This window comes from Zingiber officinale, chromosome 7A (assembly GCF_018446385.1).
Source record: "Zingiber officinale cultivar Zhangliang chromosome 7A, Zo_v1.1, whole genome shotgun sequence".
Classification (NCBI taxonomy): domain Eukaryota; kingdom Viridiplantae; phylum Streptophyta; class Magnoliopsida; order Zingiberales; family Zingiberaceae; genus Zingiber; species Zingiber officinale.
Window position 1 is genome coordinate 124,816,345 of NC_055998.1, and position 26,983 is coordinate 124,843,327.

Consider the following 26,983-nt stretch of genomic DNA (forward strand, 5'->3'; position numbering starts at 1 on the left):
TAATCAAAAGCTATTGTAATTGAAAAGAGGCAACTGTTGCACCATGGTTTTAACATAGGACAGATACATTCACATCATTGACTGAACAATAACTAACCAATATCCAATTCCATGATTCAGGAATATAACTTAACCAACAGTTTTGTACTTCAAGTAGCCTTCTTGCTTGTGTACCTGGTTGCACAGGCGACATAAACCAGAAGGTTCAAAAAACTCAGCCCGGCAAGAAGCCAGAAGTAATAATCTAGGTGCCCTTCGTTCAAGTTGTCAGGAATCCATCCAATCTGCCCTCCTCGAGTTGTTATCGATGCCACTACAGTCACAATGAAGGAACTCAAGTAGTTTCCGAGGGCAGTTGTGAGAAGCGATAGCGCACTGCATAGACTTCTCATTGCATCAGGAGATTGATCGTAGAAAAATTCAAGTGACCCAATGAATGTGAATACTTCGGCTGCTCCAACTAAAAAATACTGTGGCATCTGCCATAAAATGCTCAAGGGAACCGCCTCTTTCTCATGAATTAAACCCTCAGCTTTGGCGATGTTCAGCCGCCAGATCTCGACCACTGCAGCTGCTGCCATAGCTAGTATGGATACGAACAGGCCAATGCCCATCCTTTGCAATTCTGAAAAGCCTCTCTCTTTGCCTGTGAATCTCTTCACCACTGGAACAAGAATGCTGTCATAGACTGGCACCCATATGATCACACTGATAACGTCAAATGTTGAAAGAGATGCAGGTGGAATGGTGAAGGAGCCTATTTTTGTGTCCATCACCATTCCTTGCTCAACAAACATAGTCGATATCTGTGCATAGACTGCAGAGAAAACTATGGTAGTTGCCCAGACAGGGAACATCCGGACCAGAATCTTCAATTCTTCCACTTGAGTGACAGTACACAGTCTCCATGGGTTTGAAAAGCTTTCAGTGTTCGTATCAGTTTCTGTCACAGTAGCAGCTTTGTCGAGAAATCTGTAGAACAAAACAGTTGCTAATCAAAAAACCAATGTCAGGTCCATAATAGATTAAGCTATGTGAAAATAAGCAGAGTCTAACGGCAGAAAAAGTTATTTTCTTGAGGAAGTGTCTCTTCAAATGCAGAGATGGTGCTAATATCAAGCATCAAAATCCTTTAGGCACTTAAAAGGAATTATTAAAACTGAGAATGAATAAGCCTATTTCTCTGAGAAAGCATTTGGATGCAAATATATTTATGCAACTCTAATTGTTTTTTTTTCTTATGTGATCTTTTTAGTCACAGAATGCAGATGTAATAAGAGTCTAATCACAATTATACAAGAGATCCACTATAGAAAACTCACAATAAAAAAACAAGAGATCTGCATCAAGCTTCTTCATTTGTTCGCTAAGTTCTTCACAGAGATAATTTAAGAATGATACAATAGGGTTTCTCACTTCTCAGTCAATGTTGTATGAAAGATAGACTTTTACCTGAGTTCATCTGTGTGTTCTATTTTTCGACTTCCTTTGATTGCAGAGGACTTCTCAGGCACTTCATATAGGAGAGAAATGTCATGAGGCACAAGCACTTTCCATTTGCGAAATGAGGAAACAATCACCTGGCACATCCTTACAATAGGGCTTCCTCCAGGTTTTTGAAATCTATATAGTGTGGTGCCAAAGAAAAAACTCAGTATTGCTAATCCCATAAATAATGTAGGGATTGCGAAACCCAAGCCCCATCCATAATTGTCTTGTACCCAAACTAAAAGGCTGCTAGATATTAGAGCACCAATATTAATAGAGAAGTAAAACCAATTAAAAAAAGATCCCTTCTTCACTCGCTCTCTTGGATCAGTATCATCAAACTGGTCAGCACCAAATGAAGAAACACAAGGTTTAATCCCACCAGTCCCTAGTGAAATCAGGTAGAGTCCACTGAAAAAGATAGCATATTGAAATGCACTTGCTTCTGGGCAAAATGATCCTATACAGGCTGGAGGCTTAAATGCAGGAACTGAAGCTGAAAGGGTCAATGTAGCCATTCCCTATGAGTAATAAACAGCACTAATCATCTTAACAAAAGGAAAATTGATCTTATCACCCTAAATGGAATTGGACGACAAGGACAAGATCATGTTGCACTGAGTAATACTTACAAGGAAGTATATTGTTGAAAATACTGCAATTGTCCAATATCTTCCCCAATATGCATCGGCTAAAATTGCTCCAATCAATGGAGTAATATAGCAGGTACCTTGCCATGTCGTGACATTTCTTGCAGCTGAGGCATTTCCCTGATGCAGCTTGTTCTTCAAGTAAGTGACAAGATTTGTAGATATTCCATAGTAAGCTAAACGCTCACAACACTCATTCCCTATCATTTGTATTTTTATAAGTAGAAATTTAAGCTGATTAAATATAGGAAATAAAAAAGAGTTTAAAAATGTACATACCAAGAATGAAGGGGCATGCTCTCCAGTTGCCTGTGGATTCCTTTAAAACAGGGTTTCCATGAATATCCACAGATCCATCTCCAGTATATGGCCCTTTATTTTCATTCTTCAAATCCGCCAATTTGAAAATAATAAATAAAGGAGGTCTAAGCACTTGTGTAAAACATTTATATGATAAAAAAATGTAAAACAAGATTTCTTGTCTGAAGTGCTCAAAATTATAGGAATCCAAGTGAATTAAAAAAATCCACAAATTTTCTGCAAAAGGTCATACGCTGACCCGAGCGCCCCACGGCTGGCCCCACAGCCATATGTAGAGGGGTAAATCAGAAAACCGAGCAGACCACCACTTGAGAGGGTATTTCCACCGGCTTTGTCAAGAATCGACTCTTGCCCATTTATGCAAATCTACCATGTAGTGACCAACTCGGCAATGCTACTATGCAAGAAAATAATGCCAATTCATAATCCTCTATGTTACAATTGAAAGGTTATCATAGATTGTAAATTCAATAGTGCTACCAGTCAGCCAAAAGATCTAATAAAAGTGATCATTAGATGGGCTGGGTCTGGCATGGGCCAATCAGATCAGGCTTATATTTTTCTTTTCTTGTCCAAGTCAAGTCCAAGCCCATAATCAGGTTTAAATATTTTTGTCTAAGACCGGCTGGTGTATAGTGCATAATTATAAAAACCAAACCAGAAGTCCAACCAACTGAGTTTCAGGTCACTATTTTAATGGTAAATTGGTAGATCAATTAGTTAAACTGTAGGTCAATCCTGATATTGACTCAGTCAAGTCCATAAGCCAGACCAACTTATTAGATCCAGTAATTAAATTCCAAATTTATTGATTTTACTAATGAACTTAGGTAATAAAGAAGTTTAAACTAATACATAAGCATGCATAGACAAATGTAAGAAAAATAATTTATTAGTACATATAGTATTGATATAAAAATTAGAATAATCAACTTGGAATTATATTTGAAGTAGAAGATTTTATAATTTTTAAGATGTATTTATTATTAGGGCAGGTTAAAATATGAAAAATTAATTATGGCCTTGTCCCAAATTTAATTACTTGAAATTACAAAAGGTAGTTTTAACATTTTAAGCCATTTTACTTGGCCTAGTTTCTTAAAAAGCGGCCCAATTGGCTGGTTTTGTGATTCAACTATTTTTAAGTGATTTTTTTTGCACATGAAAGCCATGAGCTAACCTAAACGGAAGAATCATCTGGTTCCAATTTTTTCCAATCTAGCAACCTGATCTAGTCTTTATAACTATGGAATAGTGTAAAATGATAGCGAAAAATAATAATACAGATATTATTTATAAATTTATATCTACAGTAATAAATCAAATTTTTAAAAATTTAATCAAGTTATCATTTCACCATATTTGAAAATAATCTATATTAATCACAATTAACTAATCAAATTATTATTAATGTTACATAAAATGATATAACTTTTCAATATAAAGTCATAATATATTTAAAATGTATTTTAAATTTAAATAAAATTATTCTACCTATAGTTATTTATTAAAAAGGTGAAATCTTCTTTCTCTAGTCAGACCCTCAGCTCACTCACATGATTAACTTACTATAACGATTGTAAGACTATTAATACTTTAACCTTTCATCATTTAATATCAAATAAATCCTCAACCAAAACATATTTATATCGATAAATCTAACTAGTCCCCACTTGCCAATGGACGCAACATTATCAATTAACCCACAACAAATTAATAATATTTATAAATCAACCACTCCTAAACTAGTCATATTTATTAATTAATCCCCCACATAAAATTCATGATTTCCCTCCTAAAGGGGTTTCTCCATTGGTCGTGAGACAGACCCATCAGCTTCTTTCCTTCTCACTGCCTCTCTTCTACGACGAGATGAATCTGCACCACGCCAACTTCCGACAGCGCTCCTCACAACTTAGCAAAACACCCAAACCATTTCTCTTGCATAGCTTTCAGTGTTGTCCCTTCTCATGATCTAGCACTACAACCTTGTGGCAATGAGAAGTCATGATACCTTGCAATACCAAAAGATACCAATTGACTCTGGACAATATAACTACATAATTCCCATGCCAGCATATTCAGTCAGCAAGCAGAACCGTAAGTTTGCACCATACCAAAACAACATGAGATTTCAATCCTTGCCCATGACTACCCTAGCTATCTAGTTAGGTATGGCATATTAAGGGAATTCGAGACATGTTTCAATAACAAAATAGATAATCATAATAGATACGAGATAGGTTTGGATTTAAAGCCTCAACCATTGATGCCTGAATAAACTTAATTGTTTTATAATATTTATATAATATATATAAGATACGGAGATCTCATTTCAACATATGTAAAGTCAAATATGAGCAAAAAGAAACTTTTTCCTATATAAATGAGCTTTTTGCTCACTGTGTGAAAGGTGTACCCTACTGCAATAACCACATCTTTCAGAATGTACCATGAGTGATGATAGCAAATCATATTACTTGAATGACTCGCCCTTACACAGTATATATTTAAACTAAAAAGATATACGAACTCTGCATCAGAAAGCTCATTCATATATCCAAGTTGGTCAAGGGATTCTTATCTGACTGAGAATATGTGCATGTAAGTTTATTGTACCCCTTAAATGTTTCAGATGAAAAATGTGGCAAATTGGCTACAAAGACAAACTTAAAAAGAAAACAATTATGGACTGTTCTTATGATGGGTCTAGGAAGTTTCTACTAGGGAAACCATAGTGAAAACTTAAAATTTCTTAGCGAATGTGAATTTCTGCCACATTAAATTAATAACAAACTGGCCTTCCGTATGCTCATGAAATTTTTCATCAAATCAAAATCTTTTCAGAGCTTGTGAAAATCTTAACTCTTTATTTTTTTTTAAAAAAAAAAGACCTATGGTCGCAATACATGTCAAACAAAAACAACACAAAATCCCCAAAATATCTCTGGAGAAAAAAGCTACTACTACTTTTCATGTAAGAATAGTTTTCCAAAGCAAGACAAACCAGCGTTGGTTATGTTGTAGTAGTAAAGGATCGACAACTTTTTTTTTCCTTCACGAATGACAAGCTAACATGGTTTGAAAGCCAAGAATAGGGTCGCAATCAATCGAAACCCCAAATTCAAACCACAACAAAAATCTCGCATACTAACTTCGAATGATATAGGAATCCGCTAACAGCAATTGATTGCAAACCCAAGCAATTAATCAAAAATATAATAATCTCGCAATTAACCAACTCAAAGATCCGAATCACAGGTCAACTATTCTGATAAAAAAACATCAAAAGGACCGCAAAGTCCATAAAAAACGAAGACCGGTTAAGCACAAGCAGCTTGTAAGAAAGCAAATTTAAGCAAACTATATGCAGAAACGCAATGAGAAGAGGTGATCCAACCTCAGGCAAGAGCGCTTCTTCCAAAGAAACGCTCCGCTCGTCTTGCAGAGATCCCATCGGTCGATTTCGCACAGAACAGATTCCTGATTCCTTTCTCGCGGCCGAACCAACCCCGGTGGAGATTATGAGGGCAAGACCACCTTCCGTCTCCTTTAAGAAACTAAAAAATAACGGGACCAAATGATCAGCCCACTTCATCATCCTCTTCGAGCATTGGCTGGGCCCCACGTTATTGCCCTGTCGCGCATTAGTTGGGTCGATCGGGTTGCCATCTGTTTGACGTGCGTTTTGAACGGGCTCCATATATTCCGTCCTAATTGAGCTTTGCTGTTGGATGACACGCCTTCAATTTTGGGAATGCGTTCGCTCCCTAAACGGTGAAGGCAGACAGTGCAGCCGCCGCGTGCGTTATGCACGTGAAATGGGGCTTACTCACCGTAAGATCATCGTATAGTTAATCCTAACTGTTTACTCGACAAACGGCCAAGATTAGATAGGACCAAATCGTTCGGAGAAAACACCCTTGCATGTTTCTTGTGAGAGAATTTTTTCCTTGGAAAAAGGCTTTACACTCCAATATTTATTTAATCTCTTACAGCCATTAATTAATATAAAATGGTGGATGTTCTCCGTACGCATGAGAGAGGACTAATTGCCCTGGCAGTGGGCTGACACTCTACGTTTAATTAGAGATTTAAGATTCGAATCTGACTAAGCTAATGAAAAACTAATGTTGAGGCGACGATAAGGGGTCCATCAAATATAGATAGAAGGCAGAAATAGTAATTGATATCAGGACGATCAATATCAGAAAATTAATGGGCTCATCAAAAACATATCGAGCATAGGTTGACTTCAATTGTTGATCGAGTCTGAAAATTCTGATCGACCACGAAGTTTATCGGAATAGATTGCTCGTTCGATCGGAATCAATATAGAAAAAAAAGATTCACAATTGACTAAGCGAGTGTCAAGTCGATTAGAACTCTTGTCCAGTCAGGCAAGACATAGCCTACTAAATCATGATACTATGGAGGAGAGTAGCTCCTGGGATCGACCGGGTGAAGACTCTCGGTCGAACGACTATTTCGCTCATAGGGATGGCAACAGGTCTAGGTTGGTACGGGTTTGACCAAATCCGAGACACACACCGCCTCCCTTTGGACTCGTCCCGCCCCACGAACCCAACAGGGCAGATTCAGATTAGACCTACTAGACCCGCCATATTTTTTTAAAAATACAAAAAAAATATATTTAAAAATTAATTAAACATTAAATTTATTTTCAAAATTTATATTAATAATAATTTTGTAATCAAAAAATATTATCACAAATTAAAATCTATCAATTTTGATTCAATTAAAAATTTTATCAACTTTTATTCAATTAATAATTAATAAAAAAAAATATTATACGGGGTGGGCCCGGTTAAACCCGGGACCCGCCCCGAATCCGCCTTGAGACTCGTTTAGGTGCGTCTAAACCCACCCCACGGGGGGGCGGATTTGTTACAGAACCATATTTCAACCCGTCCCATTGTCATCCCTACCCACTCGGCCAAAATAGTGGGACCCCTCCCATATCTTGTAATATCCCTCTGGGAGATAATGTCGCTGACAACATGGCATAGTCAACAGGTAAATCGTACAACGAAAGTTTCTACTGTCATGTCAAGGATTTGCATGTCTTGTTAAGATATGGTGTAAGAGATACTTTTCTGACATGTTTTCTCATATGACAGTTGGAAAAGCGTGCTCGCGCTTTGAGGAACGTGCATGTCGCCTACTTAGCATTATATAAAGGGGGTCTATACATCAGCGGAGGTATGTGCTATTCGTTATTTACGCTTATGCTTTCACTACTACTACGTTGTTCCGCCTTCTTTCTACTATTCCGGTGACTGACTTGAGTGTCAAAGGGTCAACGCCGAGACCCCCTTCCCTGGCCCAGCACTGACGTCCTGTGTGTTGCAAATCGGAGTGGAGTCTTCACGAGCTTAATAGAGGAGTCACATCCTCAGCTAGCCTTCGTCACGATTTTCGGACAGGATTATATTGGCATCGTCTGTGGGAACATAGTCTGTCTCTGAGATATGGAGATGAAGGACGCTAGACAACTCACGACGGTGACACTGACAAAGGAGGAATTAGACATGCTGATACAAGCCCGAGCAGCAAAGATTGTGGAGCAGCAACAACAAGTGATGGTCGATCGACACGTAAATGAACTCACGGCGTCAGTAGCTAGACAGCAGGGCAGATATAGAGATTGAACGAAAAATATATCCATTCAGGGGCAGAACAAGAAGCCGACTGACACATACGGAGATGTGTTGATCCCCTTTCATCGGGCATTGTTCCATACTCCTTCAAAGGAACAAGGCTGAGCTGACAGGGAGCAAGGATTCTCCTCGGATGACGCGTTCGTCCGGGATGGGTGGAAGGGAAAAGCGCCAATGACTGATGATTTTCCTGAATGGATCAATCGGCAGTTCTCTTAGGGGGATCCTTGATGACCCACTATCCTAACATTATACTTCATTGACGATCGAGGAATACAATGTGACAACTAGATGACCATCTGATCAGGCTTGATAACACAGTCACACTCCATCAGTACATTGATGGAGTGAAGTGTCGAGTCTTCCTCACCACCCTCTCCGAATTAGCGCAATGATGGTTCAGGCGACTGCCGATCGGATTAATCCATAGCTTCAAGGACTTTCCAAGCGGCGTTCCTTCATCATTTCACCAGTAGTCGCTGCCACCAGAATACGAGCGTTAATTTGTTCGCTGTGAAGCAAGGACCCAAGGAGGCGTTAAGAGCCTACATCAAGCGGTTCAACCAGGTGACCATGAATATCCCATCGATCACCCCAGAGGTATTGGTAAATGCCTTCTCACAAGGGCTTACCGAAGGAGAATTTTTTCGCTCACTCACCCGTAGGCCATCAAAAGATTTTGATCACCTGCTCAGGCATGCCGCCGAATACGGAGGAGGCCCAAGTGGCACGTAGAAAGGAAGTGTCCACTGAGCAGACTGCTCCTCCTAAACGGCAACCAACCAATAATCATCAACCACCAAAGGGCCCTCGGGCAGGAGCAGCACAGCCGCACCAGGAACCCCGAACTCATGTCATGCAGCATGTAGTAGCAGACCGGCCGAAAGCTACGAGAGACCGGTCGTGGACATCGTAATCAGTGACTCATAACACACAAGACTGCTATGACTTGAGACCAATCTCAATCTGACCAGTTCCTCCAAGATACCATCATCGCTCACCAACTCCTGATCGGCGTCATCGACGCTGGTCAGACGGGCAAAGAGAAGAAGAGAGACCAGCGGCCGAGTAGCCCCATCGCCAGCCTCGACGAAGGGGGAAATGCAAGTCCTGCCCGAGCTTCGGCTAAGTGGACTAGACCCTCAGCTCGGGAAGAGGAAAACCGAAGCAATGCCTCCCGAACGAAATTGGAATGATCGCTAGAGGACCAACCGACGGTGATTCCAATAGAGCCAATAAGTTGAACGCTTGGCGACTGGAGATAAATACTGTGGTATGCAGTAAAGTGAAAGCCGAGGGACTAGATATTAGTTTCGGCCCTCGAGACCTAGATGAAGTGGAGATCCCTCACGATGACGCCTTGATCATCTAAGCAATAATAGCTAATTACATTATTCACCAAACTTTTGTGGATACAGGCAGCTCGGTAAATATCATCTTTAAGAAGACATTCGATCGGAGCGAATTACAACCCATGACGACCCCACTGTATAGGCACACATGCAATGAAGTATTGTCGATCGGCCAAGCTCGGCTGACCATATCACTTGGAGAGGAGCCTCTCAAGAGAATAAGGACCACAAGCTTCATTGTGATTGATGCGTCGTCCGCCTATAATGTAATATTGGGTCGACTGGCCCTAAACGAGTTTTGAGTCATAGTGTCCACCTTTTGCTAGAAAATCAAGTTTCTAGTGGACAATGCGGTAGGCGAAGTCAAAGGTGACCAATTGCTCAACAGTGTTATGTCGAGATGGTCAAGTCAGATGCAAAGGTCTCTCAGAAGACTCAGTGTTTGGAGGTGAACACAATCTTGGAGGAACCGTCAGCATTGGTCTACGATGAAAAAGAGGAGGTTCATATCCATCCCAATCAATTGGAAGCCACAACATTTGTTGTCGCCAACCTGACAGATGAGAAGAAGGCAGAGCTGGTCGCCTGCCTTAGGCAAAACCATGACGTGTTTGTCTAGTCAACTCACGAGCTCCTGAGCATCTCGTCGAGCGTGGCTCAGCATAAGTTTCACGTCCAACCGAGGCTCGACTGATGAAATAGAGGAAGAAGGACTTCAGCTCGGAGCAGAATCAGATTATTTGAGTGGAAATAGAAAAATTGTTGGAAGTCGGTCACATCCGCGAGGTTCAATTCCCGAGGCCGCCCAATGTGGTGCTAGTCTCTAAGCTGGGCAACAAGTAGCGAGTCTGTATCAACTTCCGCGACTTAAACAAAACTTGCCCAAAGGACTTCTATCCCCTGCCTTAGATAGATTAGATGGTGAACTCCACGTCGGGCTGCGAGTTGATCTGCATAGTTGATGCATACCAGGGCTACCATTAAATGTCACTCGCCAAGGAGGACCAATAGAAGGTCAACTTCATTACGCCCGACGAGACCTACTGCTATAACGTTAAGTAGTTCAGATTGAAGAACACCAGCGCCACTTATCAAAGACTGATGAACAAGGTGTTCCAGCTGCAGATCAACAGAAATATAGAGGTATATATCGATAACATATTAATAAAATTGCTCCGAGCTGCTGACCTTTATGTAGATATTGAAGAAACTTGCTGCACTCTGAGGGTATACATAATTAAGCTGAACCCAAGCAAGTACCCGTTCTGAGCGAAGAGTGGTCGATTCTCGGGGTACATAGTAACTGAGTGGAGAATAGAGGCAAATCCAAGCAAGGTGAAGGCGTTGCAGGACATGCCCTCGCCCCGCAACTTGAAGGAGGCCAAACAGCTGACCGGATGGATCATTGTGTTGTCGAGATTCATCTCCAAATCGTTTGACCAAAGTCACACGTTCTTCAAGATTCTGTGATGCGTGATGAAATTCTAGTAAGACGCGGAATGTGACAAGGCACTGGAGGAACTCAAGAACTATTTTATCTCCCTACCTGTACTGGTAAAACCCAATGTCGGATAGCCACTCTGGATTTATTTGTCATCCACAAAGCATGCTGTTGGCTTGGCATTTGATGGTTCATCAATATCAACCGTGGATGGCAATCAAGGCACAAGCCTTAGCTGATTTTGTCACTAAGGTCCAGAACGTCGAGTTGGGCGTAACTTGGAAGGTATATGTGGATGGTTCATCTACTTGGCAAGGCAGCGAAATTGACATTCTTTTAATATCGCCGCATGAAGATAGGATGCATTTATCCGTACGACTGGATTATTGGGTGACAAATAACTAGGAAGAATATGAAGCCTTGATAAATGGCCTACAGATAGCTCGGCGTGTGGGAGCTACAAGAGTCCTTATGCATTAGGATTCTCAATTGACAGCCCAGCAGCTATCGAGGATGTTTGAGATAAATAACACTTGACTCAAATTGTATGCCGAAGCTTTTAAGAAATTGAAGATAAGTTTCCAAGAAGTGACTATACAAAAGATCTTCCGATCGAAGAATCAGTCTGCGAACGAGTTGGTTAAGTTAGCTAGTTCTTTATCTCCGATCATAATAGATACGTCGGTCGAACAAGTCCTGATGGTGGCATATATCAACCGGACGGCTGGAATAACCTTCCCGAGTGATTGGAGGGCGTCGTTGATAGAGTTCCTCCGATTGGGTAACACCAGCCGATCAGGAGGAAGCTCGTTTGTTAAAAAAGAGGGTCAGACGATTTACCCTAATTGGAGATCAGTTATATAAAAGAGTTTTTTCAAGGTCGCTTCTCAAGTGTATCGGGTTGGAAGACATTGAGTACATCCTGCAAGAGGTCACCAATGCTCCTGTGGTAGTTATCATGGTGACAGATCACTGGCTCGCAAGATCCTGCTGCCCGAGAACTCTTGGCCCACCTTGCAAGATGATGCCGCTCGGACGGTAACCACATGCCCGTCTTATCAAAAGTACTAGAACATTCACCACCGACCTACTGAAGAGTTAAAAGCATCCATCGTATCATGTCCGTTCGAGTAGTGGGGCATGAACATTGTTAGACCATTTCCTATGGTGACCGAAGAACGAAAATTCCTACTCGTGGCAGCAGATTATTTCTCTAAATAGGTGGAGGTCGAGCTGCTCGTCAAAATAACCGAGCACATAGTTATCAAGTTTATATGACAAAATATTCTATGTCGGTTCTGTTGATACAGTCTGACCTGGCTGTTGTTTTGATGTTGACACTGATTTAAGTTTGTATCAGATGTTAATTGAACTCAGATTGATTACTGATCAAGGTTGATCATGTGGAAGGGAAAAGTCCAAGTTGGAAACTTGGCACGCGAAGTCGGAGAGGGCTCGGTAGCTCGTTCTCCGGACCAGGTCAGAGAGGGCTCGGTAGCTCATTCTCTGGACCGGACGAAGTCGGAGAGGGCTCGGTAGCTCGTTCTCCGGACTAGGTCAGAGAGAGCTCGGTAGCTCGTTCTCTGGACCGGATTAAGTCGGAGAGGGCTCGGCAGCTCGTTCTCCGGACTAGGTCAGAGAGGGCTCAGGAGCTCATTCTCTGGACCGGATTAGGTCAGAGAGGGCTCGGTAGCTCGTTCTCGGACCAATCCTAGTATCACATAGGCGTTGGATCGGTCAACAGACCGATCCAGTGATACTTTGGATGACTGATCGGTCCGCAGACCGATCTAGTGAGACTAAATTTTCTGATCGGTCTGGTGACCGATCAGGAAACACTCAGTAGCACACTGAGTGCAATCTGATCGGTCTGTAGACCAATCAGGAGAAAATGTCGCAGAAGAAAAAGGGTGTTGGATCGGTCTATGGACCGATCCATATCCAATCTGATCGGTCGTGACGACCGATCAGACCAGCCTCAGACCGATCAGACTGTTGTCTGATCGGTACAAGGGTCTGTGATCGGTCTGCTGACCGATCCACAGTTAAGTTCATTGTGCATGCGCTTTCTCTGATATTTTTTGCCCATCTCTGTTTAACCTTCTGCTGTGAGTCTTTTGGAGATACAGGTTGCAGGTATCATACCAGTGCTTAGTTTCAAATTAAGCCTCATCAAAGGAATGAGACAAAGGATCTTTCCACTGCTTTCTCTGTGTCAAATGCATTTGAAGCAGCAACAGCTACAGGTTGCGATTGGCTGTGTTTCTGGCAGTGATCAGGCGGCGATTGGCTTAACTCCTGGTGATTGGTTCGAGCTCAGAGGCACCAATGAAGACCGTGGTTCTATTGGTGTGAGCTCAGAGAATCAGAAGAGGAAGAGAAGCGATTGGCGACGCCGTAGCTTGCAGCAGGGATTCGGTGCAGGTTGGCAGCGATCCGGTGCAGGCTGATCGAATGCAGAGACATAAGAAGCAGCGTATGCTGGAAAGGAGAAAAAAAACAAGAAGCAAGTGAAAAGCTGTGTGTGTTTCAGTTGAGAGCTTGCTGTGTTCTTGGACTCTGTCTTCATCATCTTTGTGGCTGTGAGCTTACTTCGATTTTCTTTGAGCCACTGTGATCTGTAAGTCTTGTGTGTTTCATTTTAAATCTGTTCGAAGACTTTGTGGAGAGGTTTCTCCACTGAGAAGGAGAGCTTCATTAGCCGGAGTCATCCGGGGTGTGATCTACCGAAGATCAAGGGCTCGTCCACCTTACAGACACGCCGAGGAGTAGGGGCAAGTTATCCCCGAACCTCGTATATCTTGTGTTAGTGGTGCTTGGTTCTTTTCTCGTATAATTTCTTTTTGTTTGCTTATTTTCCGCTGCGCTAACAAACTCACTTAGAATTTTTGTGAAAAGATTAAGATTTTGGTGGAGCTATTCACTCCCCCCTCTCTAGCCATCCAAAGGATCCCAACAAGTGATATCAGAGCCTGATGTTCTTCATCTGGACTAACATCCTAAGGAACAAGAAGATGACCATGAAGGAAGGATTCAACACCAACAGACCACCCTTCTTCGATGGAGCAGATTTCCAATATTGGAAGAGCCGCATGGAGTATTATCTCAAAACTGATATCTCCATGTGGTTTTCTGTAAAGGAAGGATTTACGCCTCCAAAGGACGAAGAAGGTAAGGAACTCGACTCCTCAAGGTGGTCCACCGAGCAAACCCGCAAAGGACAAGCCGATGTCAAGGCAGTGGTCACTTTGCAATGTGGAATAGCCAAGGACCAACTCGTCAAGGTAGGTCCTTTCACGAGCGCAAAAGATCTATGGAACAAGCTCATCGAGCTCCAAGAAGGAACTCGGGACTCTCGGATCGCCAAGAGAGACTTGTTCCTAAACCAACTCCAAAACCTCACCATGAGGGAAAATGAGACAGTAAGTGAGCTACATGGAAGATTCAAAGAGATCATCAATGGTCTCCATTCCGTGGATGAACGCGTGAAGAATCGTGATCTTGTAAGGTACGCTCTAAAAGCCTTTCCAAGGAGTGCCTTGTGGTCATCTATGGTAGATGCCTACAAGGTCTCTAAGGATCTTTCAATTGTAAAGTTAGATGAATTCTTTTGTGAAATGAAACTTCATGAACTTGCTAACAAAGGTCAAAAGGAGAAAGGTATAGCTTTGGTTGCAGGAGAAAAGAGCAAGGATGGGAGAAGAAAGAAAGAAAAGAAGAAGGAGAAAGAGATTCCTTCATCTTCATCCTCCTCCGAGTCCGATGATGAAGGTGGATCATCATCAAGCGAGATGGCAAATTTTGTGAGGAGGATCATGAGAAGAAGCAGGAGATACAAAGGTAAAACTGTAGATCAAAATATTGATAAATCTAACGTTACTTGCTATGAGTGTAGCAAGAAAGGACACTATCGGAGCGAGTGTCCAAAGCTAAAGAAGAAGGAGGAAAGGGCCAAGAAAAAGAAAGCCCTCAAAGCCACATGGGATGAATCCTCCTCGAGCTCATCGGAGGAAGAGAAGAAGGAGAAGAGCACAAGGCAACTAGCACTCACGGCAAGGGAGGAATCCGATTCCGGGAGTGATGGGGACGCAAGCACTTCAGCCGCGGCTTCATCATCTTCGGATGATGAAGAGGTAACCTCTTCTCACTTAGAAAAATGCTATAAGACTATTACACATTTGTCTATCTTGCTTAAAAAATCAAAAACTGAAATTAAATCTTTAAAAGATGAAGTAGAGAACTTGAGAGCTCTTAGGGAAGATGAGGTTGATGACCTACATCTAGAGCTCCTTGAAGATGAAAACAAAGCCTTGAAGAGTGAAGTTGAGAAACTCAAGAAAATGCTTGAGAAATTCTCAACTAGCTCCAAGACATTAGACATGATTCTAAATGCCCAAAGGGCGGTCTACAATAAGGCTGGGTTAGGGTATCAACCCAAGGAGTCAAGTTTTATTTCTCTAGTGTCTAGAACTCATTTTCATAAATCACATGCTTCTAGGGTTCATGAGACTAGGAAGGGTGTAACCAAGGCATGGGTGCCTAAGTCTTTCATTGTAGATGCATTAGGTCCCAAGATTTGGGTACCTAAACCATCTATCTTTCGTGTCTTGTAGGCATTGGTCAAGGGGGAGCGTCTATCAACTTGGTTTGTTGATAGTGGATGCTCCAAGCACATGACCGGGGACAAGTCACTTTTTACTACCCTTCAAAACAAAAATAGAGGTAATGTGTCATTTGGTAACAATGGTAGTCTTAAGGTTATAGGAGTTGGAGACATTCATATATCCGAATGCCTCCAAATCAAGAATGTCCTTCTAGTCAAGGGGATGACTTTTAATCTCCTAAGTGTCAGTCAATTGTGTGATACGGGTTACACAATTGAGTTTCATTCAAGTCAATGTCTGGTCAAACACATTGACACACTTGACACGGTACTAGTAGGCACAATAGTAGATAACATTTATCAAATTTCTTTTAAAAGTGCTACTAATGCCTCTGCTAAGTGTTTCATGTCAAAAGAAGAAGAATCATGGCTTTGGCATAGGAGGTTGGCTCATGTGAACATGAAGAATATTAGAAAGCTGGCCAACAAAGGATTAGTGCGAGGCTTACCAAGCATCAAGTACCAAAAGACAAAACTATGTGATGCATGTCAAAAGGGTAAGCAAACAAAAGCAACTCATAAAGGTAAAAGCGTTGTAAGTACCTCTACTGTTTTAGATTTACTGCATATGGACTTGTTTGATTGTAGTAGTGTCATTTCTTTGAATGGTAGTAGATATTGCTTAGTGATTATTGATGATTTTACTAGATATACATGGACTTTCTTTTTGAAAAATAAGGATCAAACCATAGATATCTTTATTTCTTTTTGTAGAAGAACTGAAAATGAAAAATCAACAACAATTAAAATAATTAGAAGTGATCATGGTGGAGAATTTCAAAACCATAGATTTTTAGAGTTTTGTCAAGAAAAAGGATATAGGCATGAGTTCTCTACTCCAAGGACCCCACAGCAAAATGGGGTTGTGGAGAGAAAGAACCGAGCTTTGCAAGATGTTGCACGAAGCATGCTCAATGAGTACTCACTACCGGGCTACTTGTGGGCTGAAGCTGTGAATACAGCTTGCTATGTGCAAAACCGAGTCCTGATACATAGGTTTTTAGGAAAAACTCCTCATGAACTTTGGTTTGGGAAACCCCCTACAATTAAACATCTTAGGGTGTTTGGTTGTAAGGTGTTTATCTTGAACACCAAGGATCATCTTGGAAAGTTCACGGCTAAGGCTGATGAAGGGATACTGGTCGGGTACTCTCTCTTCAGCAAAGCCTATCGAGTCTACAACAATAGGACTAAATTGATTGAAGAGTCCTCAGATGTAGCATTTGAAGAAATCCCTAAATCGAATGATCAATCAAGGGATGTAGAAGAAATTCAACTTGAACTTAGAAATCTAAGTTTGAATGATCAAAATGAAGAAAGAGTCGAGGTTGACTCTGATGACGATGAGCAAAGGCAACAAAGGGCTCAGGCTGATCATTTGCCTGATACTGAGTCTCTGCCTGTGCCTAGTGAGACCATTCATGAGGCACCGCCAACACCAAGGCAATCTAGGATAGCCTCTAGTCATCCCCAAGACCAGATTGTGGGAGACATCCAACAAGAGGTTAGGACTAGATCATTCTTTAGAAATGAGTCTAATGAGGTCGCCTTGATCTTAGAAATTGAACCAAAAATAGTTGATGAGACATTGCACGATCCTGACTGGATCATAGCTATGCAAGATGAGTTAGGTCAATTTGAAAGGAGCCAAGTGTGGGACTTAGTTTCTAGACCTAAGAAGACCACCATTATTGGAACTAAATGGGTCTTCAAAAATAAGTTAAACCAAAAGGGAGAAGTCATAAGGAACAAGGCGAGACTTGTAGCCAAGGGCTATAGTCAAGTCGAAGGCCTCGATTATGATGAGACTTATGCTCCCGTGGCACGATTAGAGTCCATTCGTTTAATGCTAGCTTTTGCTGCATATAGAGGTTTCAAGCTCTATCAGATGGATGTTAAATCGGCCTTCTTAAACGGATTCATCAAAGAAGAGGTCTATGTTGAACAACCACCAGAGTTTGTGAATACCGAAGCTCCAAACCACGTGTACAAGCTCAAGAAAGCTCTTTATGGGCTTAAACAAGCACCTCGAGCTTGGTACGAAAGGTTGTCAACTTACCTACTAGAAAAGGGTTTTGTGAGAGGTCAAATAGATCCAACACTATTTCTGCGTAGAGATGGTGAAAATATTTTTGTAGCCCAAGTGTATGTCGATGACATAATTTGTGGCTCAAATAACAAGGACTATTTGAATGAATTTATCACTCACATGGAGAGTGAGTTTGAGATGAGTCTAGTGGGAGAATTGACTTTCTTCCTTGGACTTGAAATCAAACAAACTCGAGATGACATTTATGTCCATCAGACGAAATACACTCAAGAGATGCTCAAGAAATTCAACATGAGTGACTCTAAGGAAGTGTCCACTCTAATGGCGACAAACACTCGTCTGGACAATGATGAGAGTGGAAAATCAGTTGATCTAACGCGTTATAGAAGCATGATCGGTAGTCTTCTATATCTCACAGCTAGTCGACCGGACATACTCTTTGCTGTGGGCATGTGCGCTAGATATCAAGTCTGTGCCAAGGAATCTCATTTAATTGCAGTTAAGAGAATTCTGAGATACCTTAAAGGCACAATTAGAGTAGGCCTTTGGTACCCTCGTACTGAGTCTTTTGACTTGATAGGTTATACCGACTCCGATTATGCTGGGTGCAAATTGGATCGGAAAAGCACTAGTGGGGGTTGCCAATTCTTAGGATCATCATTGGTTAGTTGGTCAAGTCGGAAGCAACATTGTGTTGCTCTCTCCACGACCGAGGCTGAATACATTGCCATGGGAGATAGTGTATCACAATTGTTGTGGATGATTCACACTCTAGAAGATTATGGACTTTCGTATAAGGGAGTGCAAGTGTTGTGTGACAACATTAGCACAATAAACCTAACGAAAAATCCAGTCCATCATTCTAGGACCAAACACATTGAAGTGCGTCATCACTTCATTAGAGATCACGTAGCTAGGGGAGACATTGCACTCACATATGTTGAGTCAAAGTCAAACCTAGCCGATATCTTCACCAAACCCCTTCCGGAAAATGAATTTAGTCATTTAAGGAGGGAATTGGGAATGTGTTTGGCTCAATAAGTCATTTTGACCACATCATGATCAATAAGGACCATTAAAATGATAAGAGAAATTGGGAAATTAATTTGGGCAACTTGGGAACATCTCACACAAACTATAAGGTTTAACAAAATATTTTTGTTTGCTAGAAATGGGGTGAGATGCTAGGATCAACCAAATTATTCAAAATGTATCATGCATCCCTTGAATAATTAGGTTGAAGAGACATAAATTGAGTATGGGGAAGACCACTACATAATTCATGTGTATTTGGTTCCTAGATCTTACTCATATATTCCAACCAAGGAATCTTGGTTGGACTTTTGCCTAGAAATTATCTAATTATGGTTGATGGTTGATGTGTTGATTGATATTGTTGTTTGATTCATTTCATGACTTTGATTGATAATAAGATAGGTTGTTAAAGGAAATAATAGCAACTTGGATATATTTTAACAAATTTGAAACTGATCATAGCAATCCTAAGTCTTAATTAATACCTTGGTTCACTATAGGTAATAGTTTTATAAGGTTTTCTGAGATTGGAACCCTAAGATTCCAAATGTCTGAGTTTTTGGTTTTAAAGTCTGAAACTTTCGGGCTCTAAACAAGCTCAGACCATAAGAGCTCATTTTTTGAATATATTTGTGGGTGATGATTCTTAGGTTCTAAGTTATGAATTTGGGAGATTCTGAATTCTTAAGTTCTGAACTTTTCAGAATTCTCGATAGACAACGGCTCAAAATTTCAGTTACTGAAATTACTGAAATCAGAATTTCAGTATTATCAGACACTGACCGGTCTACCGACCGATCAGGAGGTTGCCTGATCGGTCTCCACGATCGATCAGGAGAGTTCCAGACCCATTTGACCTCTCTGTTCGATACCTGATCGGTCTCCACGACCGATCAGGACATTCCCTGACCACAGAAGGTTCACTGATCGATCCAGGGATCGATCAGGAGACACTGGCACGCATCGACCTTACTGATCCACATCTGATCGGTCCAGGGACTGATCAGGAAGCTCCCTGATCGGTCTCCACGACCAATCAGGACACTCCCTGACCGATCAGGACGTTCCCTGATCGGTCAGGATTTCTCCTGATCGGACAGCCGTCCGATCTTATGATCTGATCACCCTCTTTAACTTCCCCCAACCCTTTCTCCTCTTATTTCACGCCAAAGAACCCTAGCCGACATTCTCCTCAGCACTCTCCTCAGTCCCGATTCTTCTCTCCACCTTCTCCGAAAGCTACAAATGGCGCCCAAGTAACTCCTTTTTCCTTCCCAAAATCTGTTCATTGTTGGCATTTTGGTTTCATTTCTCACTGAATCTCTGTATATTGTCTCTTGTCTCGGTTCTTGATTGTTTGGGGCTCCCGTGCACTCTCACTTGTCCCGATCATGTCCCATTTTTGGCCTATTTAGGAAGAAATCAGCCGGTGAGGGTACTTCTAAGTCATCTGCTGAGAAATCCAAGTCCTAGGCACCCTCCCGACCTCAACCTTCCTCTTCTTCGAGATTCCCGAACCGACAGTTTGAACAAACGTTTCAATAGAGGACATTCAAGCTACTCCCATGTCGATCTGTGAATCGAAAGTACATGGATGAGTTTTGTCCCTCTGTATCCGAAACCCTGGCATATTATAAACTTGACTCGTTAGTCTACCTAGAAAGGGACATCAACTATGACCTAGTATCTGAATTCTACAACAATCTTCATCAGACCAGTGATGGTGCTTATAGAACCAGAGTCGCTAAGAGACCTATCGATTTCTCCGTCGTAGAATTCTTTGGGTATCTAGGTTGCCGAATGTGTTTAGGAGATCCTTTTCCCATTTATCCTGATTTACCAGACCCGTTACCTCCTCCACTTGATGTATCACCTGACACTATCTATGAGTATTTCTTTGGACACCCTAGACCGGATGGACTGGATGAGTTGGATGTCGAGTTTCCTACTTTTGCGGCTCTGAGACTATCTCCTCCTGACTATATTCTTTTTAAGATAGTCACAAACTATCTTCTTCCAATCACATCCAAACCTCTAGCAGAGATCCGACCATACCACTGCCTGATGCTTTATGGTTTGCGTCGGCGTCTCGATTTTGATATCATGTCGAGCATCTATTCTTCGATCATCTCATATACTCAGCCTAGCAGCTCTATTTATATTCCTTATGGGCATATAATTACAGATTGGCTCGAGACCCTTCCGATAGATGTGTCTAAAGGTAGGATAGTGAAGATGGTCGACAGGATTGCAGACTTGGGAAACGGACATTTCCCAAGTCCAGTATCTTGGGACAGAATGGGACTGCTCGATGGAAGGATGGGAGAGGTGGGAGAGTTACCACGGCACTTCCTCGACAGTTCTTGCCTCCTCCTGCTGTCGATGAGGCCGACCGACCGCGATGGCGGATGCGGAGTGGAGAGCCGCTCGATCGACACGATGAGCCACCGTCCGAGCTCCATGGATCGCGTTTGGATCGACCAGCGCTATGATGATCTACGCAGTCAGCAGATGGTGACGCAGCAGCTGCTTCTGGGCTGGATGGCCAACTACCCACCTCCGCAGCATTTCTCGGGCCATCCACCTTCGAGCTCCAGCATGTCGCCTCAGGGTTACGTGCCTCCCGCAGATGATGATGATGTTCCTCGTGTTGAGGACATTGATTGATACATTCTGTTTGTCACTTTGACTGTCTGTGTTTTGGATGCTATTTTGTTGGATATTTTTGTATGACCTGGATATTTGCTTATTTCATCTATTTATGCTGCTCATTTTCCCGTTTTTCTTTATGTGTCATTTCCTATTGGCTATTGATATGCTGTTCATATGCTTTGTCTTAACTACCTCTTATTTCTTTATTACTGTCTCATAATACACTTAGAGGGTATTCTAGGTGCATTAAAAAAAAGACAGTATGGGTTAAGGGGGAGTCTTTTGAGTCTTATCACCCCATTCGTACCTTTTCGGTGTTTGACAAAGGGGGAGAGGATATCTAAGTTTAGAGATGTATGAAGGTTTGATTTTAGGGGAGAAGATAACGGGGATGATCTTGATTCCCGTTATTGACTTCCTTACATCGTGGTGTATTCATCTTAGGGGGAGGATCTTGATTCTCCTAAAATTATGAAAATAAGAACATTTCTGATCTAAACTTAAATCGTGTTGTCAAACAACAAAAAGGGGGAGATTGTTGATACAGTCTGACCTGGCTGTTGTTTTGATGTTGACACTGATTTAAGTTTGTATCAGATGTTAATTGAACTCAGATTGATTACTGATCAAGGTTGATCATGTGGAAGGGAAAAGTCCAAGTTGGAAACTTGGCACGTCGGAGAGGGCTCGGTAGCTCGCCTCCCACGGTGCCGAGAGGGTTCGGTGGCTCGCTCGGACCGGACAAGTCGGAGAGGGCTCGGTAGCTCGTTCTCCGGACTAGGTCGAGAGGGCTCGGAGCTCGCTCTGGACCGGATTAAGCCCGGAGAGGGCTCGGCTCGTTCTCCGCACTAGGTCGAGAGGGCTCGGGAGCTCGTTCTCGGACCGGATTAGGTCGGAGAGTCGGTAGCTCGTTCTCGGACCAATCCTAGTATCACATAGCGTTGGATCGGTCAACGCACCGATCCAGGATATTGATGACCGATCGGTCCGCACCGATCTAGTGAGACTAAATTTTCGATCGGTCCGGTGACCGATCAGAAACACCCTGGATCGAGTGTAACTGATCGGTCTATAGATCGATCAGAAAAGCATCAGTAGCGGGGCCTGATCGATCGGCAGACCGATCAGGAGAAATCTGTGGCATGCTGGATCGGTCTATGGACCGATCCATATCACTCGATCCACGACCGATCGATCAACCGATCGACTCATCGCTCTTTGTACGTGATCGGTCTGCTGACCGATCCACGGCTAAGTTCATTGTGCATGCGCTTTCTCTGATATTTTCTGATTCGCACTTCTTTTTGCCCATCTCTGTTTAACCTTCTGCTGTGAGTCTTTTGGAGATACAGGTTGCAGGTACCATACCAGTGCTTAGTTTCAAATTAAGCCTCATCAAAGGAATGAGACAAAGGATCTTTCCACTGCTTTCTCTGCGTCAAATGCATTTGAAGCAGCAACGACTACAGGTTGCGATTGACTGTGTTTCTGGCAGTGATCAGGCGGCGATTGGCTTAACTCCTGGTGATTGGTTCGAGCTCAGAGGCACCAGTGAAGACCGTGGTTCTATTGGTGTGAGCTCAGAGAATCAGAAGAGGAAGAGAAGCGATTGGCGACGCTGTAGCTTGCAGCAGGGATTCGGTGCAGACGTATGCTGGAAAGGAGAAAAAAAACAAGAAGCAAGTGAAAAACTGTGTGTGTTTCGGTTGAGAGCTTGCTGTGTTCTTGGACTCTGTCTTCATCATCTTTGTGGCTGTGAGCTTACTTCGATTTTCTTTGAGCCACTGTGATCTGTAAGTCTTGTGTGTTTCATTTTAAATCTGTTCGAAGACTTTGTGGAGAGGTTTCTCCACCGAGAAGGAGAGCTTCATTAGCCGGAGTCATCCGGGGTGTGATCTACCGAAAATCAAGGGCTCGTCCACCTTACGGACACGCCGAGGAGTAGAGACAAGTTATCCCCGAACCTCGTATATCTTGTGTTAGTGGTGCTTGGTTCTTTTCTCGTATAATTTCTTTTTGTTTGCTTATTTTCCGCTGCGCTAACAAACTCGCTTAGAATTTTTGTGAAAAGATTAAGATTTTGGTGGAGGCTATTCACTCCCCCCTCTCTAGCCATCCAAAGGATCCCAACAGGTTCGACATCTCTCACCGGCTCGTCTCAGATAGCGGAAGGCAGTTCACAGGGCAGAAGCTTAAGGAGTGGTGTAAGAGCTATGACATCTTGTAGGCCTTCACGTCAGTGGCCTACCCTCAAAGTAATGGTCAGGCGGAAGGCACCAACAGGAAGATCCTCAGAAGGTTATGAGCTTGATTCGATCAGGCAGGGGGCAGTTGAGTTGACGAACTCCTGAGCGTATTGTGAGCTTATCGCACCACACCCTGAGAGGTGACCGACATAACCCCATTTCATCTAGTGTACGGGGGTGAAGTAGTGGTTCCGGTGGAAGTTGGAGTAGAGTCCGATCGGGTGAAGCTCTACAATGAAGGAAACACCCATTGGAAGCTCATGAAGCTCGACTTGGTAGATGAAGTGCGAGATAAGGTCGTCATCCGACTTATGTCATACGGACAACGCATGAATAGAGCTACAATAGGAGGGTGATCCCAAGATCATTCCAAGTCGACGACTTGGTATGGAAAAGAGTTAAGTCACTCGACGATGTCATCAAATTAGAAGCCCCGTGGGGAGGACCCTATAAAGTTATTCGGAAGCTTCACTTGGGAGCTTATTATTTACAAGATGAGAATGGGAAAGATCTTGAGCGACCCTGGAGTGTGAACCATCTTTAGCCCTATAGGGCCAGGTGATAAGTACGTAATCAAATACCACTACAATTGAGTCTATTCTGTAATTGCAGGAGAATGATAAATGAAAATCCCAAGTGTCCCAGACTCTTGTGCCGATCGACCAAGTTAAAAGTCGAGTGACGACTATAAACTATAGATATGAAATTGTTTATGTCAAAAAGCCGAGTGGTGGCTATAAATTTGGGAGTCGACGAAAACAAAAGTCGAGTGGTGACTATAAATCCTAGATACAAAATTATTCAAGGAAAAAATAAAAGTTGAGCGATGACTATAAACCCAGGAGTTGACGAATTAACAATCAAGCGACAACTATAAACCCTGCATCAACAATCGAGCGATGACTATAAACTCTTGCGCATCATGGTCGAAAAGTCGAGCAACGACTATAAATTTCTGTCCTTCATCACTAGAGAGTCGAGCGACGACTATAAACTCAGAGCCAACGAGAGACTACGTCAACTAAAGTTGAGCGGCGACTATAAACCCAAAAGTCGATGAAATCAACACCCGAGCGACGACTATAAACCCAAGAGTCAGTCAACGACAACAAAAGTCGAGCAGCAGCTATAAACTCGGGAGCAGATGAATCAACAGTCGAGCGACAACTATAAACCCCAGATCAACAGTCGAGCGGTGACTATAAACCCTTGAGTCAAAGAATATCAATAATCGAACCACGACTATAAACCCTTGAGTCAAAGAATGTCAATAGTTGAGCGGCGACTATAAACCCTTAAATCAAAAAATATCAATAGTTGTACGGCGACTATAAACCCTTGAGTCAAAGAATATCAAAAGTCGAGCGACGACTATAAACCCAAGAGTCGACGAATCAACAACCGAACAATAGCTATAAACTCGATAGTCTACATTAGGGGTGTAGACGAATCGAATCGAGCCAAATATGCAGAAAAATTTAAGGCTCGTATTTGGCTCGAAATAGGTATACTCGAGTTCGAGCTCGATTCGAAGCTCGAAAAATTCAAAATGTTTGATTCGAGTTCGGTTTGAATTAGGGCTCGGGTTTGAGTTCGGCTCGAAATATTCGAACATGTTCGCGAACTATTCGAATTATTGCTCGAAAATAAGTTCGAAAGGCTCAAAATTTATTTATTTAATATATATTTAACTTATATTAATAAATATTAAGGCTCGCGAGCGACTCGCGAGCAACTCAAACAGTATAATTTAGGCTCGAGTTTGGCTCGAAAAAAAGTTCGAACATGTTTGAATTCGGCTCGAATTCGGTAAATTCGAATATGAATCGAATATTTTTCGAGTTGACTCGAAAAGTTTACGAGCCGGCTCGATTCGTTTGCAGCCCTAGTCTACATCAACTAAAGTCGAGCAGTGACTATAAATCCAAGAGTAAAAAAATCAACAGTCGAGCGATGACTATAAATCCTTAAGTCAAAGAATATCAAAAATCAAGTGGCGACTATAAACCCAAGAGTCGACGAATCAATAGCCGACGACAGCTATAAACCCGAGAGTCTACGTCAACTAAAATTGAGTGGCGACTATAAACCCAAGAGTTGACGAATCAACAGCCAACGACGGCTATAAACCTGAGAGTCTATGTCAACTAAAGTCAAGCAGCGACTATAAACCCAAGAGTCGACGAATTAACAACCCAGCAGTGGCTATAAACCCGAGAGTCTATATCAACTAAAGTCGAGCGGCGACTATAAACCCAAGAGTCAACGAATCTACAATCGAACGACTACTATAAACTCGAAAGTCTACGCTAACTAAAGTCGAGCGGAGACTATAAACCCAAGAGCTAACGAAATCAACAGTCGAGCGGCGGCTATAAACCCGAGCAGAATGTTATCAAAAAGTCGAGCGGCGACTATAAACCCCAATTCAACCGCCGAGTGACAGATAAGATATTCGATTAAGAAGGCAAACAAGCCATTCGACCTACACTGAAGTGATCAGCCGGAGGTCGAAGCAAACAATCACTAAGGAGAGCGGAAGTGTAAGGATTCATACTTGAAAGATTTTCGTAAGCGTTATAAGGTTGTAGAAAGCCGAACAACCTTACAGAGCCGAGCAACGATACATAGAAGGATACTTGGAACATTTAACAATGCCCTATGACAAAAGCTAAGAAACCGCTGAACGGGCGCGCGTTCATTGACACTTAGAAATTTTACAAACTAACAAAGGCAGTACAAAAGGCGACCTGAAAAACTAAAAAGAAGGTTATTCGAGGTAGTCAAGCACATCGTATGGCAGTGACTCGGTGAGATTCTCTCTGTTTATGATCTTGTTGGTTAGCACGGGAGAAAGATAGCTGCTGTCCTTTAGCTGTTGAAAAGTCCCATCAATGCCACAGTTGAAGAGGTGAAGAGCCCAATCGGTGAGTCTGTCATTGAAATGGTCAGAACGGAGATAATTGTGCTTGAAAACTTCAAGTCGTCCAGGCTCTTCCTCTTAGTACGTTTTGAAGGCCGCTTGGAACACTTTCAATTTAGCTTTCAGCGAGGCCAGCTCGATATCTTTGGCGTCGCCAGCTTGATATCTTTGGTGTCAAGTTGGAGCTTTGTAGTCGCTTGCTCTGCAGATCGGCTATCCCGTTTAGTAGCCAAAGCGGCCTCCACCTCCTTGAGATTTTGGGCCAAAACTCGAGCCTCTTTATTCTTGATGTCTAAGTATTCGATTGCTCGGAGCTTTCTGGTGTTGGCAGAATTGATCTTAGATTCAAAGTTGTTAGCCTGCCTAATGAGCCACTCAATTTGTAGGCCTTGATTATTATTCTTGCTCCTCTCTACATTGAGCGCCCGCTCGAAGCCAATTAGCTGCTTGGAGCTCCTTTCTGGGTCAGTTTTCAACCAAG

General features: G+C 42.4%; 1 protein-coding gene across 1 annotated transcript; it reads right to left on the reverse strand.

The window, feature by feature from the left end:
• On the reverse strand, nt 1-6,018 carry LOC122002382 (protein NRT1/ PTR FAMILY 8.3-like). The gene is made up of 5 exons (XM_042557531.1): nt 5,860-6,018; nt 2,418-2,523; nt 2,121-2,338; nt 1,453-2,009; nt 1-972 (listed from the first exon to the last, which is right to left on the reverse strand). Exons 1-5 carry the CDS (start codon nt 5,914-5,916, stop codon nt 150-152), a joined length of 1,761 nt encoding a protein of 586 aa, XP_042413465.1. The 5' UTR covers nt 5,917-6,018; the 3' UTR covers nt 1-149.
• Nucleotides 6,019-26,983: the final 20,965 nt, after the last annotated feature.